Raw genomic sequence first — 18,232 nt, 5'->3', positions numbered from 1 at the left:
GCACAACGTCACCTGCAACAACACGGGTCCAGCTGACGCTCTGCTAAAAGCCTAAGCTATTTCAAATGTATAAGCTACAAACATGATCAGACTGTGGGGATGAAGACGGCGAACCTCTGCCAACCACACGTGATTTATTACAGAAGTTGCAACACTGTAAAGAAAAAGCAGAACCCAATGATCAGGACACGTTACATGTTGTGCTGTAATCAGCTGTTTGATGTTTCCATCATTTTTCCTTTTTATAATTCAGTGTTTTCAGTGGATGACAGGATGGATCCTACAGAGCTGTGCTGCTGGAATATGTGCATAATGTTATAGGTGCCCCCGCCTGAGACCCCACCCCCACCGAAGCTGGTGTCAAACTGTGTGCTAATAAAAGTGGCCTGTATTTATATAGCGCTTTACTAGTCCCTATGGACCCCAAAGCGCTTTACATATCCAGTCACACACTGGTGATGGCAGCTACATTGTAGCCACAGCCACCCTGGGGCGCACTGACAGAGGCGAGGCTGCCGGACACTGGCGCCACCGGGCCCTCTGACCACCACCAGTAGGCAACGGGTGAAGTGTCTTGCCCAAGGACACAACGACCGAGACTGTCTGAGCTGGGGCTTCGAACCGGCAACCTTCTGATTACAAGGCGAACTCCCAACTCTTGAGCCACGATCGCCACTTCTCCTCTTTAAGCCAGAGAGTCAGAGCACAGGACCGTTCTCTGCTTCACTTCATCCCGTCGTACGTGAGTGGGGGCAGCTGCGGTTGCTGTTTTCCAAAGTGTTCCTGATGCAGTCTTTTCCACCTGTTTTGAATGCAGGTCCACCTGAGCCCCAGACCAGGACTTTGTCACTGCTGCAGAGACGCTTCCCTCCGTTTGAATGCCTAAAATGCTTGCACAGCCACACGTCTCTGCCATGCCCCTTCATTAAAACAGGACATTACTTTTGCACGTGTCACTTTCTATATTTTATATGATATTTTCTGTGTGAAGGACTTACTAAGTGCTTTGCCTTTTAATCCTCCATTTCACAGCTGGATTGAGCTCGCCTGGTTCTCCAATGAATGCGCACATCTGTTTCCACTACTGGATTCTCCTCCATGCAAAGGGACTCACTTAGTTGCAAAATGGTGAACGGGATTTGCTGCCAGCCCCCATCTGAAGCGGTTCGACTGCAGTCCTACAGAGTGAGGGCAATCCAGCATTTACCAAGAAAATCAGAGTGCATGATCTGAGAGGCTCACTGCACACAGACTGCTGTACTCAGCAGCAGCTGCTCTTCAGACAATAATATACAGCATGTGTGTGCAGACAGCAAAGCAACAACTGTATCCCAAAACCCTTTCAGTACAGAGGAACACCTTTCAGCGTTGCTCACGTCTTCTCTTTACTTCTCCAGCCTGCTGTGGCAGACGGCACCGAGCCTGCTTCCACCAGAGACCGACCTGATAAAGGGGACGTCTTTTATCCCACTGTCACCAAGTCACAAGGGACCGGGGTTCCCTCTATCTTACTCTATAAAGCACCTTGGGACAACAGAACTGACGACCGTCCACAACAACATGAAATTCCCCAGCACAGATGGAGAGGACTTGGCCTTCTAATGTGAAGACTGGCTCCTTTTGATGGTTTTCTTTTATAATAGTGTTAAATGGGACATTCAGAGGGAAGATGGTCAGACAAAACTAATAAATCATTTTTTCATCCATCATCTTCCACTGATCCACCTCAGGGTGATCTAGAGTCACCAAACGATCGAAGCACCTTCATGTTTGGACTGTGCAGCAAAACCAACCCTGGATATAAATCAGTCAGGGACTGGCCTCCCCAAAGCCCACAGCTAAACATTACTGAAGCTGTGCTGAATAAAGCCATTATGTTTGCATATTTCAATGTCAGTGCATTCAGTCATTGTACCCCGTTGTCTTCTTTCTGCTGTTCTCTGTAAGAGTCACCAGCAGCTCGGTGTCCCTCCACTGCACATGTCCAAACCCTCTCTGCCTCCAACCCTGTCCATCACGCCCAGTGAAAACGTGAGCATCTTCAGTCTCTTTGTCCAAACCACACATCACAGCAGAGCTCAGCACCTACATGCAAACCCTGCCTTTCACGCCTGCTGTGATCCTTGTGTCACAAACCAGCCCCGGACGTCGTCCGTCTGTAAACGTGCTCAGTAAAGAAGTCGTTCAGTGTTAGCTCGGCGAATAAACCCCTCCAGCTGTGAACCACTGGGAACATCCGAGAAGAGCCGTAAACAGGCAGACTTTCGTGTCTCCTGCGCCACGCGCGTGAACTTCTTGTGCTACAACAAGCGCTCCTTAAATGGGAAGATTTTAAAGTGGAGTCTGGCATGGTGGAGGAGCACAGGCACCGGGGCTTCGCACCAACTTACCGTGAAACATCAGAGCACACGCGTTTACCACAGGAAACACCAGGAAAGCGCCACTACAACACAAACGATCCCGGGTTTGTTGGACGGTAAACAGCACCTGGACCCGTCTCGTCGTCTTTCCCCGGTGTGCCTCCGCTCCGACGGCTCTCGGCTAGCCTGACGGTAGAAAAAGCCCCCTCCACCGGCAGAGTTACACTCTGTGCCCCGAGTGAGGGTTAGCCAAACACTCCACAAACGACGCACTCACGTCAGACCCGCACCGGGTTAACCACGGTCAAGAAGGCTGTTCCGGTCAAACCTTTCAAAATAATGAATACGACGAGCAGTTTGTCGTCGATGTCGGGATCAGCCCGTGTTTGTCTGCTCTGACTTCATTTCAACAGGAAATAAAACTTATGAGGACTGTGACTGAATCAGCTCTGTAACGCACAGCTTTGATGACGTTGTAACCTTAGTTTTATTTCCTTGTTTTAAAGGTAAATTCCAACCTTTGAATGTAACCAATCACCGTTTGAATGTCACATGGTTTGAAATGATCGTGTTAAATGTGCATCTTTTTATTGTTGTTAAAATGTTTCAAGTTCTACCTCAGCGCCCCCTGCCTGTCATGTTTGTCCACTGCATCAGTGGCAAAGCAGACTGAGACAGCAGGGGTCAGCGACCTACCAAAATAATGTCTATTTATTAGAAATATCAATAAGCTGATGTGTCACGTTCTTAAGCCTTACAATGAGATGAAACAGCCTTCACTGTAAGGTTCAAGGTTCAAGGTTCTTTATTATTTGTCACATGCATAGTTATACAAGTATAACACACAGTGAAATGTAGCCTGACACGCTCCTCGACATGTGCAAAAATTGGTGGGGGGGTGTAGAGGAAGAACATTATATATATATATATACATATACATACACATATAGTATATACACTGGGTGAATGTGCAGTAGTAGCAGCAAGCAGGTGAATTCTGTACATTAATATGAATAGACATCTGACTATTTTACAGGATAGACAATATAAACATATTTAAAATTAAAGGAATTGAAATGTACATTGTGCCTTGGTTTAGTGTCTGGAAGAGTCCTGTCTCAGTCAATTATAGATGATGTGAGAGGGCGGGTGTGTGTGTTTAGGGCCCGGATGGCTTGGGGATAGAAGCTCCTCTTGAGTCTCTCTGTCCTTGCCCGGAAGATGCGGAACCTTCTACCAGATTGCAGAAGTTGGAACAGTTTGTTGCCAGGATGGGACGGGTCCTTCAGTATCACTAATAAGTGGAAATAATTTAAATCTTTGACCAAATGTAACTTCTCTGCAATGGATTTTTAAAAATGATTATTTAGTATTTTAATTTTGCCATGTCATTAGAGTAATACCATATTTTGTTGCATTTAGCAAATAAGACGTACAGCAACAAACAGCTCTGACAATGGTCCAAGACAGATTTATTTCAGCATTTAAGCTACACATGAGTGAATCATAACGATCTGATAATTTACAGTTTATTCAAGTAAATAGGGAGTCCTCTTCTTCAAAAGAGTTGGTGTGAAGTTTCACTAGGTTCTCTGCTGCGACCAACAGTTTTTATAGCATACATGATTCCCTTAGGCTGTGTCATTGAAAACAGTGCAGATAATACCCTTCTCTTTATTTATACATGAAGCCAAGTGATACAAACAGCAATACAGGCATGTATTAAACGTATAAAGGCCTGGATGTCCTGTAATGCTCTTCTCCTTAATTTTCCATCTTTATAGTCTATTAGTTTCACGTTTATTGTCATTGGTGTTACCCAGGCTGAAATACTGTTTCTCACCAGCCTCTACAGTGCAATAGTCAATACAATTTAAAAAAGAAAAAGTTTTAAAAAGAGCAGTAAAAAATCGTAACAATAAATGGGGATAAAGAACATAAAATCTAAATTCTAAAACAAACACAAGTCTAAACAGTCACACTCATACAGGTAGCAGCAGCCCTTTCACAGAAGGGGGTTGTTAAAGTAAGTAGTGTGTGTATCTGGGGAGTATATTGTGTGTGTGTGTGTGTGTGTGTGTGTGTGTGTGTGTGTGTGTGTGTGTGTGTGTGTGTGTGCAGATAGGGGGCATCACAGTCCGATTGTGGATCTTACAGTGTAGCTGTGTGAGTAGCTGAGTGGATGGGGAGGGGGCACAGTCCATTTATCAGTCTCACAGCTTGTGCAAAGAAGCCTTCCAGCATCCTGGTGGTTCTGCAGCTGATGCTCCTGTACCTCTTGCCAGACGGCAGGAGGAAGAACAGGCCATGAGACGGGTGGTGGGGGTCTCTGATGATGGAGATAGCTCTGTGTATGCGGCCCTGTTTGTAGATCTCCTCCAGAGGCGAGAGAGGGGCACCAACAATCCTCCTGGCAGTCTTAACAATGCTATTCAGTTGTTGCTTCTTACAGGACTTGCAGCTGCCAAACCAAGATGTAAAACTTTGTGTCTGTTATAGTCCATTATAGTCCATGTTTGTCAGTTATCTTCAAATTATAAAATGCTTCAAATAAACGTGTAAGGAAAGCAGTTTGTCTCTAGTCTTCTGCATCCATCTGACATAGAGACACAGAGTTGTAAACACCATAGGTGAACTCTGACCGTATCCTGAAGATAGGATAAAGAGGTTCGGTGAAGCTGCAGTGGAACGTGTGGATGTGTGTTGGTGTATCAAAAATGATTCTGTAGAAGGATACAGTGCCAGCAGACCAGTCCAAATACACTCCCACTCTGTTCGTTTCAGTGGAGGGAGCAGGGCTATCTATGATCCGGACTGAGTTATTATGCCATGCAGAATAATTGTCAGCAGAACAGTCCAGACTCCAGGAGATGTTGTTCCCACCAATACGACTGTCAATACCATCACCACTCCTTTTAATCCCTCTGTAAGTCACTCCTATAGATACCAGCCCACTCCAGTCCACCTCCCAGTAACAGTGACCAGTCAGGCCACGTGTACACATCAGCTGGTACCAGCACTCAAACCTCTCAGAGTGATCTGGATACAGCCATTCCTCGTCGTCATCTGTCACAATGTTGTTTTCTGTCAGGTAAAGGTTCCTGTGTACTGTGTTCGGGTCCATTTTGAGTTCACAGGCGTCTGACGGCAGATCAAAATGAAAACAGAACCGTCAGAACCGTCCACAGAGCCAAGCACTGATGCCAGTCACATCACATGACTGCATCACCACGCAGATCACATGACCCAGAGCAAATTAATCCATTGTTATATCAAATTATTTTATACTACAGCTTCAGATAAACAATTAGTAAATGTACTGCAAGTCAGCAAGTTTAAGGCATAAAATCTTAAAAGGTAAAATCTTTTTGCCAACTTAATATTAAGAAATGTGATAACAACACATCGGTGCTAAAACATGAAACAAATCTTTTAACTGTGAGCTAACAGAGTTCAAAGACATTTGGTAGGCATCAAAGAAATGATACAAACTCTACATAATCAAGTTTGATCATAAATGTATTTAAACCTTCACGAAGTCCAGGTCATAGATCTGTCTTTTCTTTAGATGAATGACACTCGGTGTATATATATATATATATATATATATATATATATATATATATATATATATATATATACATAAGCTCATTTTAGCTTCATTAATCAAGCTAAAAACACTTACATTTCCTCAGTCCTGGTTTCAATCGTTGAGCTCCGCAGCTGTCCAGCCTGGAATAATAATTCAAACAAAGAGACATGAAAATGTTTTCATACATTCGTTGGTTTTGTTTAGCTGAGTTTGGAGGATAAGCAAGACACGATGTGCTTGACTAGCTAAAAATTTGCATCTCAGAACAGTATTCTGTCCTCTAAAAAAATCTGATTTATTACTTCCAGGCTGGACGACTGTAATTCATTATTATCAGGAAGTCCTAAAAACTCCCTGAAAAGCCTTCAGCTAATCCAAAATGGCTTCCTGTTAAATCCAGAATTCAAAATCCTGCTCCTCACATACAAGGTCTTAAATAATCAGGCCCCATCTTATCTTAATGACCTTGTAGTACCATATCACCCTATTAGAGCACTTGGCTCTCGCTCTGCAGGCCTACTTGTTGTTCCTAGAGTATTTAAAAGTAGAATGGGAGGCAGAGCCTTCAGTTTTCAGGCCCCTCTTCTGTGGAACGAATTGTGGATTTGGGAGAGAGAGACAACCTCTCGACTTTGAAGATTAAGGTTCAAACTTTCATTTTTGCTAAAGCATAAACTAATGGCTGGATCAGGTGACTCCGAACTCTCCCTTAGTTACAGTGCAATGGGCCGAGGCCTCCGTGGGCTTCTTCACTCCCCTCTTCCAAATCTCTAAATGTTTATACACCTCTCTGCATTTAATGGTTAGTTATGATTCATCTCTGGCTCTCTTCCACAGCGTGTCTTTGTCCTGTCTCCCTCCCCTCACCCCAACAGATGGCCCCGCCTCCCCCGAGCCTGCTTCTGCTGAAGGTTTCTTCCTGTTAAAGTTAAAGTTTTTCCTTCCCACTGTTGCCAAGTGCTTGCCAATAAGGGTTTGTTTGTTGATTTTTGTAGGGTGTTCACCTTACAATATGAAGCGCTTTGAGACAACTGTTGTTGTGATTTGGGGTTATGTAAATAAAGTTGAACTGAACTGGATTGAGTGGGTGGCTATGGTATTGTTTGACCTTGGTAAAGACTTTTCTGATGGGTTTATAGCCTCAGTCACTTGTATTAAATAGAACATGATGTTTGTTTTGTACACTCTTGCTCCAGTTAGGGTAACCAAAAATGTTTTTACATGTGACTAACAGGTTGCTTGTAGTATCCATAGGTTGGTTTCTGAAGTCTTAATTTGAATAAGGTTACGAGCACCTGTCTTCCTACCTTAGAGAGTCCAATCTGCAGTGTGGATCCTGCAGTGCAGCAGAGAAGAGCGTCACTCCTGTGGGTCCTGGGTGATTATAACTCAGATCCAGCTTTCTTAGATGAGAAGGGTTTGAACTCAGTGCTGAGCTCAACGAAGCACAACCCTTCTTTGTTATCAGACAACCTGACAAGCTGTAAACATTTCAACATCATTGGGTTTATCTGTTTGAAATTTTGCATTAACTGTAGAAAATGTGTGATATGACAACATTAAAAAACTTGAAATAACAAAAAACAAAAGCATATTCTTATCTAACCTGAGAGTTTCAAGTTTGCACTGAGGACTCTTCAATCCACAAGACAGCAGCGCCACTCCTGAGTCCTGCAGGTCATTATTGTTCAGGTCCAGCTCTATCATACTGAATGACTGGCAACTGAGGACTGAAGCAAGAGCTTCACAGCTTTCATTCGACAGGCTACAGCCACCCAGCCTGAAGAAAAAAAAGAATTCAGTAAAATTTATAAGAAATCCAGCAAAATAGAATTTTCAGGACAAACTAGACCCTTCAGATTCTGAATGTTAGGCACCACAGGTTCAGAAGTGCTGATTTGAATATGAATGTTGTCACATGTTGTTGAAAAGCTCTTACCTGACAATCTTCAGTGTACACAGTTGACTCTCAAGTGGCGTGAAGAGATACGTGACTGCTAAATCCGTCAACTCATTATTATTTAGATCCAGCACTTCCAGAGTAGAGGACTGACTGCTGAGAACTCTGGAGAGAGTTTTACAGCTTCTCCATGAAAGCTCGCAGCCATTTAGCCTGAAGACATAATATTGAGCATTCATCAGAAATGTGGAATAAAAAAAATACAGAAAAAAAACAAAACAAATTTCAGCTCGTACTAATGAGAATTATTGAAAAATATTTGAATATAGATTTATTCATTCAGGGGTAGGTTCAGGTTACTATGGTGTCATTCATCGACACTATACATTTTCAATACAAACAGAGATAACAGAAAAGCATAATATTGCATAATGAAGAAATAAATAAAACCAAAAATGCCTCCTCTGTTTCACAATTTGATTTAAAATCATGTTAAATGAAATCATCATGGTTTATTAAGGTGGAAATAAGACAGCGTTGTGAAACATGACTAAGCTTCTCAGTTTGTTTCAAAGTTCAGTTTGGAATCTATAATTGTTCCGAGGTATTTGGACATTACACCATCGGACCTTTAAGGGACATGATCTTGAAGAGCACAGCCTCCATTTATTTTAAAACCACTAACAGGGAATCTAGCCATTTTTTTAACACTATTTGATTTTATTAACTGAAGTCCCCTCATTTCAGTGTTCCTGTTGAGATGTATACTTTAATTATATTTAATTAAATACAATTACATTTAAGTATTGATTATTCTGAGCTCTTGATGTCCCCATTTACTGTGTTTTTCTGTTAAAGGTAAAGAACCCACATTAAACCTGTAATTCAGCGTTTGTTTGGGGTTGTTGTTTGTTTTTTCAGAAATGAATTCTTCTTATTATATAAAATTTAGATTTTGATTTATTGAATCACGTTTTTTGGTTGCTGTAATACAGTGGTTCTTTTAAGAAAAAATAAGATCTATGTTTTTCTTCTTCCTAAGATAATCTATCAAGCTATCAATCTATCTATTGGGCTGTCTGTCTGTCTGTCTGTGTGACCTGTAAATTGTGCGAACTGCAGCAAAAGAACGTGGATTAGAAATAATCATCAGTCTATTTGTATGCTATTTAGCACCAAGAATATTCACTGAGTAAAGCTTTTACTTTGATCTGGCCATTATTAGATTATGGGGCCAAGTTTAGACCTGAAAGCACAGAGTGGCCTTTAATGTTTAAATGGATCCAGCTGAAAGTTTAAGAGTCTCAGTGTGCAGCCATCACACTAAAAATTAATGGTAAGTATGAAAATACACATATGAACTTATGGAGATTAACAGTTTCCTGACTTTCCCTGTTTCATTTTCTAACCTATATATTTAAATAATACAATTTTAGTGTAAAAATTCTGAAACCAACCTGAGAACCTCAAGTTTAAAGTTTTTCTCCAGATCTGCAAACATTGTCCTTATGCCTGAATCATGCAGGTTGTTGTAACTCAGGTCCAGCTCTTTTAAACTAGAGGACTTGCTAAGAACAGAGGACAGTGCTTTACAGCTTCTGCTCAAAAGGTTACATCCAATCATCCTGATGGGGTAAGGAAAAAAACAAGTAGGAAGTTAATCATTTTTTCTCTTTCTTTACAGTATTTAAAGTGACAGTGACTTATCTGGTCGTGCATGAACATACAGAGATTTACTGGAAGCTTTGACCACTGGCAGCAGCCACATAAGACCTTCTTCAGAAGCAGAGTACTTCCTCAGGTCAAACTCATTCAAATCTTTTTCTGAAGACAGTAAGATGAAGACCAAAGCAGACCACTGAGCAGGGGATAGTTTAACCGTGAAAAGATTTCCTGATGTCAACGACTGTTGGATCCTTTCCACTAGAGAGTGGTCGTTCAGCTCATTCAGACAGTGGAACAGGTTAATGCTTCTCTCTGGGGACAGATTCTCCCCAATGTTCTCCCTGATGTACTTGGCTACTTCCTGGTTTATCTGTGAGTTTACGCCTGTCTCTTTGAGTAGTCCTTGTAGGAGAGTCTGATTGGACTGCAGTGACAAACCCAAAAGGAAACGTAGAAACAAGTCCAAGTAACCATTTGGACTTTGTAAGGCCTGTTCCACGGCACTCTGGTAGAAGAGTTTCAGTTCATATTGATTAGGCTTTGACATCTGAGTGGTTGTTTGCTCCTCTTCCAGCAGGTTGATTCCAGAGTTGATGAAGGTCAGATGGACGTGAAGAGCAGCCAGAAACTCCTGAACACTCAAATGGACGAAGCAGAACACCTTGTCCTGGTACAGTCCTCGCTCCTCTTTAAAGATCTGTGTGAACACTCCTGAGTACACTGAGGCTGCTCTGATATCAATGCCACACTCTGTCAGGTCTGATTCATAGAAGATCAGGTTTCCTTTCTGCAGCTGATCAAAAGCCAGTTTTCCCAGAGATTCAATCATCTTCCTGCTCTCTGGACTCCAGTGTGGATCTGTCTCAGCTCCTCCATCATACTTGACCTTTTTCATTTTGGCCTGAACCACCAGGAAGTGGATGTACAGCTCTGTCAAGTTCTTGGGCAGCTCTCCTCCCTTCTTGGTTTTCAGCACATCCTCCAGAACCGTAGCAGTGATCCAGCAGAAGACTGGGATGTGGCACATGATGTGGAGGCTTTGTGATGCTTTAATGTGGGAAATGATCCTGCTGGCCTGCTTTTCATTCCTGAAACTCTTCCTGAAGTACTCCTCCTTCTTCGAGTCAGTGAACCCTCTGATTTCTGTTATTACGTCAACACATTTAGGATCAATATGACTGGCCATTGCAGGCCGCGTGGTTATCCAGAGTCGAGCAGATGGAAGGAGTTTTCCTCTGATAAGGTTTGTCAGCAGTGCATCCACTGAGGTGGACTCTGTGACATCAGTTAGGATCTTATTATTTTGAAAGTCCAGAGGAAGGCGACACTCATCTAGACCGTCAAAGATAAACACAACCTGGAAGTCTTCAAATCTGCAAAATTCTGCATCCTTTGTTTCAGAGAAGAAGAGATGAACGAGTTCTACCAAGCTGAACTTTTCCTCCTTTAATCCATTTAGCTCCCTGAAAGTGAATGGAAATGTAAACTGGATATCTTGGTTGTTTTTGCCTTCTGCCCAGTCTAGAGTGAACTTTTGTGTTAATATCGTTTTCCCAATACCAGCCACTCCCTTTGTCAGCACTGTTCTGACTGGTTGATCTCTTCCCAGCAGCGGCAGAAATATGTCTTTACAGGCGATTGTCTTTTCTAACCTCGCACGTCGTCTAGATGCTGTTTCGATCTGTCTGACCTCATGTTCGTCACTGACCTCTCCGGTCCCTCCCTCTGTGATGTACAGCTCTGTGTAGATCTGATTGAGAGGTGTTGGGTTTCCTACTTTAGTAATTCCCTCAAACAAATGCTGGAACTTCCTTCTAAGATTTAATTTGAGTTTATCCTGGCAAATGGATGCACCCACTCCTGTTGGACAAAAAACAAATGAGATGGTGTTAAAATTTCAGAACAATGAACAGCTGGTCAAAATTTAAAATATGAGGCTTTTCTAGCAGAGGATAAAATATAATCTGTTTGATAACCACGACAGCTGTGTGCTTCTCTGTGCTTCTCTGTGCTTCTCTTGGGCTGGCTGCTTCAGTCTGTATGCCAAATATCACTGGGCAAAATAAGAAGCCCAAGTTGCTCAGCAATGCCTCCACTGCGGAATTAATTCAATTCAGTTTTACCTATACAGTGCCAAATCACAACAAGAATCGTTTCTTAATGACTTGCTTTGTGAAATAAAGGTCACATTGACTCATCAAGTACTTTTAAATATACTTGTAATGTTTGTACAGACAATGACTAACCGTGTGGATGATTTCTTATTTTTAGACTCATTAAATAGTACGTTAGCCGCAGAGAAATCACTGGGTTATAGTGTCATATCCCAGTCGTTGTACACGACTACGTGCACCCACAACAGACTGAGGCTTTGCATTAGGGGTGGGCGGTATAAACAGTATATGGTAGAAACAATATGAATTTGACCAACGGTAGGGATTTTGACTATACCGCTCTACTGCGATAGTGCATGCTGATGATGTCATCAAGTGCCTGTTTTGGTCAAAAGCATTGCAGCAGCTGCAAGAAAAATCATCTGCAAATTATGCCAGCGACAGTAATAGTGAAGAGATGAAGCACTTTTGGAATATGAGGAAAGCCAAAAACTGTGCTTCCTCCACTTCTGTACCATTGATTCATTAATGCTGAATTCTCTGGCAGCTGCTCTATTCCCATGTTGTTGCAGTATATTAATGACTAACCTCGTATTGTGGATGGATTATCTCAGTTGTTCTCCTGACTGAAGTTTGGTCCATTTAGAGCATCCTGCCATGCGATTGCATTTGTCCCTAACCATCGGGAACCCTCATGTTAACTTTTATCGATTGGAAAAAAGTTAGCGTTCATCCTCCAGCTTCACTGTGTTTATATATATATATATCTGCTATATATGCTAACATAGCTGTGTCGCTAGCAATCACGTAGCACATCATTATATACCAGCTAGCCCAACTTCAGTAACCCTACAAACATCACTGCATGTTTAGGTGGAAGCTAGCGAGCTAACTTCCTGCTAACTTCTAACGCTGTTGAATTTAATAAATTCTGTTTTCATGGATGCCTGGATGTTAAACTTAATTGTTACACCTGGTAAAGCAGCAACACTGATCATTTTATTAAAGGTGAAATAATTTAGACAGTTTTTAACTCTCAGTGATGCTGCAGTGTTTGTTTGACTTTGGGACCTAAAGTGGACGGAGTTTAGGACCCAGATTACTCTGCGAGGCTCCTGACTACAGTAGCCGTAATGCTCCAACAATCCATCAAGCAGTGCGGCTTCGTAGCTTACCAAAGTCGTACTACAACATTTTTGACAGATTTTTGAGCGCCGTGTAGCACATGAAATCGGTTTGAGGTCAGTGAGCACAACCAGAATTCATACATGAGACGCACCGGATTGTAAGGCACACTGTTGATTTTTGAGAAAATTTACGGACTTTAAGTGCGCCTTATAGTGCGGAAAATACGGTATACAGAAGAAAATAAATTGTGATATATATCGTTACCGCACATGCTTCAACCTATACTGCGATATGGATTTTAGGCCATATCGCCCAGCCCTACTTTGCATCAGTGGGAGTGCCCTTACTGCTCTGCAAACAGACAGCCAGCTCCTCCTGGTTCATCCCCCTCAGAAAGTCCAGTGTGATCTTCACAAAAGCCTCCCTGGTGCTCCATGTCTGCTCTTCAGCCTTAGAAGCTAACACATCCTCATCCTCGCTGTCCTTCTCTGGGCAGGTGGAACGCTGCAGAATCCTCTGAAACCTTTTAAGCTCATTCTTCACAAAAGTGATGATGTTCTCTTCAAGCAGCTGGAAGACAATATTATAGGAAATTATCTTTCAGCATTTATGCATGTATTTATTTATGCATTGTGCACATATTCTCCTCTGTCAGGGGAATGTCATTGAGCCAATTAGAAACAGAACAGTGATGAAAATGTGCTTTAGACTTTCCCACCATAAAAACTGAGTCCAACGTTGTTTGATGCTGCTGAGCAGACTGACAGCTATGAACCTCAGACTTTTGTTGCCTGACTCTGCGAAGAGAGCGCACACGTGCACACATCCACAATTAACATTATTAAATGCAGTAATGGTCAGTAACACTATGGATCACTGCATAAATAAACTGAAAGTTGAATATGTACACAGTTATTTCTGGTATCTGTCCTCTGATCGGCACATATTCAGCACAGCACGGACCAGTAGGTAACGATAAAGGGTCTACAGGTGTCTACAGGTGTACGTGGGATTAATGAAATACTAACTGAGCCAAATGAAATGCAGAACAACAGTAAAGTGGGCGGGACACTGACAGTTTACATCAGCTAAGTGTAGGAGTGAGGACAGCAGTGTGCTATGAGACGCTCACAAGTCCCTGATGGAGTGGACATTTAACCCTTAGGTGCAGCATTAGTGATGTTTTTGAAAACAAAGAGGCAGGGCTGATTGCTTTTATGACTTTCAAAATGTTACCTTTTGTCAACAGAGAGGTTCCCTTCTTTGAAATTTAAAGGCGGGTCCATAGACCAGTCACTTTTCATGGACATAGAGCTGGACAGAGGAGAGCCTGCTAACTGCTTCGGCATCCTGGTAGGGAAACAGCATACTGTATATTAAATTTCAAAGATATCAAATCCAGTCATTATGTGTCAATGATTTTATTATACTTACTTTCTATTTGTAAACATTTGCTTTAAAAACTGATTTTTTGGATAAACAAATACATAGAGGGACATAACTTGGTGAAGCCCACATGGTTACTCCACTTCCTTTACAACATGGCTCACTGTGTTTGCCATGGGGGGAGACCCCCACAGAGCATTGCCTCAGGATTATTTTAAAATGAAATAGTACTAGTTTGTATGCCGTATAAGAAGTTCTTGTCTCACCCCGTAGCTTCATTGCCCAGGCAGGCTTCCATGCTCTTGGCATGTTTAGATGGTGTGCCCCCCTCCTCTGTGTCTCCACACTGACTCATGGCTGAGTGGACCACAGTGTCTTAACACATGAACACACACAACAACATGAATGCTGGGCAGCTCAGTTACGAACACGACACTGTGCTGGATAATAAAGTTAGCGCCCAAGCTCATGTCATCACCTGTTCACTCACACAGCTCAGCAGCAGCTAGTTTCTGTATTTCACCTGGACCCACAGAACGGGAGCATGATCAAAGTCGACTTTGATCATGCAGAAATAGAGTCATATTAAAACATACCGACATCAGATAAACTATATCCAGTAGAATGAAGATGCACAAATACGCAGGACGCCATCTACTTCCATTAGATATTTGCATCCTATGCTGTGAGCTGTTATACTCCACACTGTGCCATTGGCCCGATATTACTCATAGCTTGATAGCGCAAAGCATGTTATGTGATTAAACACTGCAGATGGAAATGTATTATATAAACTATGAAACCAATGAAACGACGCTGGGCCCGCAGTTCGGCCCACTCCCTGCTGACTGTATCTGCCCTCTTACCTGTTCAGCTGTTGCACATTTTACATACAAGCTCAAATGTACATTCAACATTGTTACGTTATGAGTGGTGCTCGGTAAAAGAAGACTTTTAAATACCTTGTAGCCAGAAAAACGAGCCGCAGCTCTGCGTAGAAATGAAACCGAAACTGTTTTCAGTTGTGAAATGAGGAGAGAGCTCAGCAGTGACACCCTGAGGCAGAGACGTGATCACTGAGATGTGACCAGAATTATTTCAGTGGTGGATTTCCACAAAATCATCTATTCTTAGCCATTTTATTTACAAAGCAAGGAGAGACGGGCATTTGTCGATAGGCAGATTTGGAAAGGATGTGCAGATGGAAGCGTACTAACAAGTAAAGGGGGCTGAAAAAGGCTCCCGGAGGAGCTGATTAAGGAAGACAATTGGAGAGGAGGATGAATCAGGAAGTGTAGAGGAAGGCGGAGGAAGTGAGAGCCGCTGTAAAGAAGTCGATGCAAAGCTGTAGTAACCTTGGCCAAGATACTAACCCCGGTGGTAAACGGTCTCTGATGCATCCATCAGAGTGTGGACGCTAGAAAGAAAGCACCACTGCATAGAAAAAGTGTGAATGGGTGTGAATAAGGCATGTTGCATCAAAGTTTCAGTGCTCGGGGAGAGTATAAGAATCAGGAGAAAAGAATGTTTCCTATGGGAAAGATTCATGGATGCAGTGAAGGACACGCAGAGGGCTGATGTGAGGAAGGAGGATGCTGGAACGGGGGAGATGGAGGCAGATGATGTGCTGTGGAGACGCCAAGAGGGAGCAGCTGAAAGAAGACGTTTTCCTTTAGAAAAAGCCTGCAGTGACATCTGTGGTCCGACAGCATGGAGGAACTTTATATACAGTCAACAAGTTGCCCTGCTGTGGTATGGTGGAACAAAAGCAAGGAATGAAGCTAATCATAAGGATCAACTTCTGTTCATCAGAGAGGAAAACACAAAAACTTGTGTGTAAAACAGACATTTCTACTCTCTAAGGTTTATGTGACTTTCTGGGAATGCTGGTTTTATTTTACAGAGAACTGATGGATCATTAGGATTTCTTATTTCCTATAAGATGCTGTGGAGCGCCTACGATTGCAGGTGAAGGCACCATGGTGATGTACCCCAACAGGAAGTTGTTAGTCTGGTTGAAAGGCGGAAACTAATCGGAAATCTATCACAATAAAGTGTTCGGACTTATCATCTATTTACAAAAGAACACACACACACACACACACACACACACACACACACACACACACACACACACACACACACAGCATGAATCCCCAGGTGTCTGTTTATTATTAACACATTAACACTTTACACTTCTTGTCACTGTTCAACATCAACAGCACGTCTGATTTTTTTCTCATCCAAATGGAAACACGAGTTCATTACAGCACTTCAAATACACGTTCCCATAAAACTAAACACAGGGATGATGAAAATCCAGTTCAATAACAGCTGTGGTGATCAAACCAACATGAATGCCGACTAACGGCTGACTAAACCTTAAATCTCAGACATACTCAGGAGTTGGAGATGCTGGACGCTGATTTCAAACCATTAAATAAAAGGCTAAAGAAACAAAGGACAGTCCTGAAGTCTATATGTGATATTATCTTCCAAGCTTTGAAACAATCAGAGGTGACGGTACAGAGTTTGGACAGTTCCCTCTTTAACTGGTTTACAGCAGGAAACAGAGACGGAGCAGGTTACAGCCATACACTAATTCAAACCAAACATTCACTTTAAAAGCTGCAATGAGATTATGATTCTAATGCTGATATCACATTGTTAAAGATGCTTTAATCCTGGAATACGTGACCTGTGAAAACACTCATCACAGCTGAGGTGTTGTCACTGCAGGAGCAGGATCTTCAGTGGGTTCCCAGTGAAAACTCTCCCAATAATCACGGTCTGCGTGGAATCAGTCCTGAGAGTGCAACAGCTCGACTCACAGCAACAAACAGCTCAACGTGCTGTTTCATGTGCAACAACAGCCTTAGTTTGTGATCTAAACTCTCAAAGATGGAGACGTGCATGTGCATAAAGTCTCCTTTGATATGTGAGCATGTGTGACTGAACTGGCAAAGTATGTGACAATGCATCACAGGTGATGTACGGGGACTAAAAACAAATGCTTGTTTAAAAAGTTAGAATCAAACGGTGAGAACCTCGTCACTGTGTAAGATGGACACTTACAGGAATGATCACAGTTGTGATCGAGCAAAGAAACATCGCAAAATATCTGACAAAGCCGACTGGATGTTGTCTCACTGAGTCAAAGTTACAAAACCTACATTCTGTATTTCCAGTACGCCAAAGCATTTATCATGAGATGTACCATGTGATAAGAGATCTGACATATGTACAGCGGAGTAGTGCTCCACCACTGGGGAACCAAATATTCATACAGAGCTTAATCAGTTTAAAATCATTTAGGGAGTAAATGAGCGATCGCAGCGCCGCCCGATGTTAGGGCCAGATTTAGTGCTAGTGTGAAACCTTCTGCTGGGGTTCACCAAAGAGGGCAAAGCTCCACGTTCACATACGAAGCTGCCATCAGATTATTTCAATGATTACCTGCAAAGAGCAACACAGACGACTGGAGCGAGGTGTGTCCTCACAGAAACAATACAGTGTAAGCACAGGTTTTACACACATCTGTGTGAAAGCAGCACAGCAGCTGATGAATGAGAGCAGGTGGGGCTCGGGTTCAGCTCGGGTGCAGCTCGGGTGGAGCTGGTCTCCAAGGATAGAAAGATGATCCAGGGAGCAGTGAGCTGTAAGCAGCATGTGAGAACTAATGACGACAGTCACACAGACAGACGACTTTATGTCCTTAAATCCAGCGAGACGCGATCATTTATTTACGTTTGATTGTATATAAACTTGTGGGCGACCGATGATGCACCTCTGCATACACGTAACTGCTGCATATGAAAATATTCTTTTGTTCAGCTTGATTTGACCTTTGTGAAAATGTTTGGACTGATTGTGTGATATCTGTGTTTCAGTCTAAATGCAAAGACCAGGTTTGTGGGTATAAGCCCAGGAGTACGCTTCACTTCACAGGGACTAAACTACAGCTCATACACAATAAAGCTTCACAAAGTGCCACCAGGGGGAGACAAAACACTGCACTGGGGCTCATGCACGGCCACACAAACACAGGACGGGATCACTGAAGACTGTGCTGGATGGGCCGAGGCCC

General features: G+C 42.6%; 2 protein-coding genes across 3 annotated transcripts in view; both read right to left on the bottom strand.

The window, feature by feature from the left end:
• Positions 1-2,621, bottom strand: part of rfng (RFNG O-fucosylpeptide 3-beta-N-acetylglucosaminyltransferase) — an 18,138-nt gene extending 15,517 nt beyond the window's left edge. Inside the window, exons 1-2 of one of the 2 annotated variants that reach the window (XM_085361157.1) lie at positions 2,391-2,621; positions 999-1,178 (exon numbers count right to left, since the gene is read on the bottom strand). The gene's annotated coding sequence lies outside the window, so the exon portion shown is untranslated. The remainder of the gene's footprint in view (positions 1-998; positions 1,179-2,390) is intronic. The other variant, XM_085361156.1, reaches the window with a different exon arrangement.
• A 2,317-nt stretch (positions 2,622-4,938) lies between these two features.
• LOC146626102 (protein NLRC3-like) lies at positions 4,939-14,500 on the bottom strand. The gene is made up of 11 exons (XM_085360310.1): positions 14,412-14,500; positions 13,996-14,109; positions 13,478-13,556; positions 13,107-13,329; positions 9,580-11,377; positions 9,310-9,477; positions 7,892-8,065; positions 7,559-7,732; positions 7,260-7,433; positions 6,046-6,092; positions 4,939-5,501 (listed from the first exon to the last, which is right to left on the bottom strand). The coding sequence occupies exons 1-11, from the start codon at positions 14,498-14,500 to the stop codon at positions 4,939-4,941; spliced, it is 3,603 nt and encodes a 1,200-aa protein (XP_085216436.1).
• Between the last annotated feature and the right edge of the window lie 3,732 nt (positions 14,501-18,232).

Source organism: Diplotaxodon limnothrissa, linkage group LG8 (assembly GCF_057381915.1).
Source record: "Diplotaxodon limnothrissa isolate DT_005_m linkage group LG8, D_limnothrissa_male_GT1.1, whole genome shotgun sequence".
Lineage (NCBI taxonomy): Eukaryota > Metazoa > Chordata > Actinopteri > Cichliformes > Cichlidae > Diplotaxodon > Diplotaxodon limnothrissa.
Note: the sequence above shows the minus strand (reverse complement) of the source record. Positions and strands in the feature narration are given on the sequence as shown.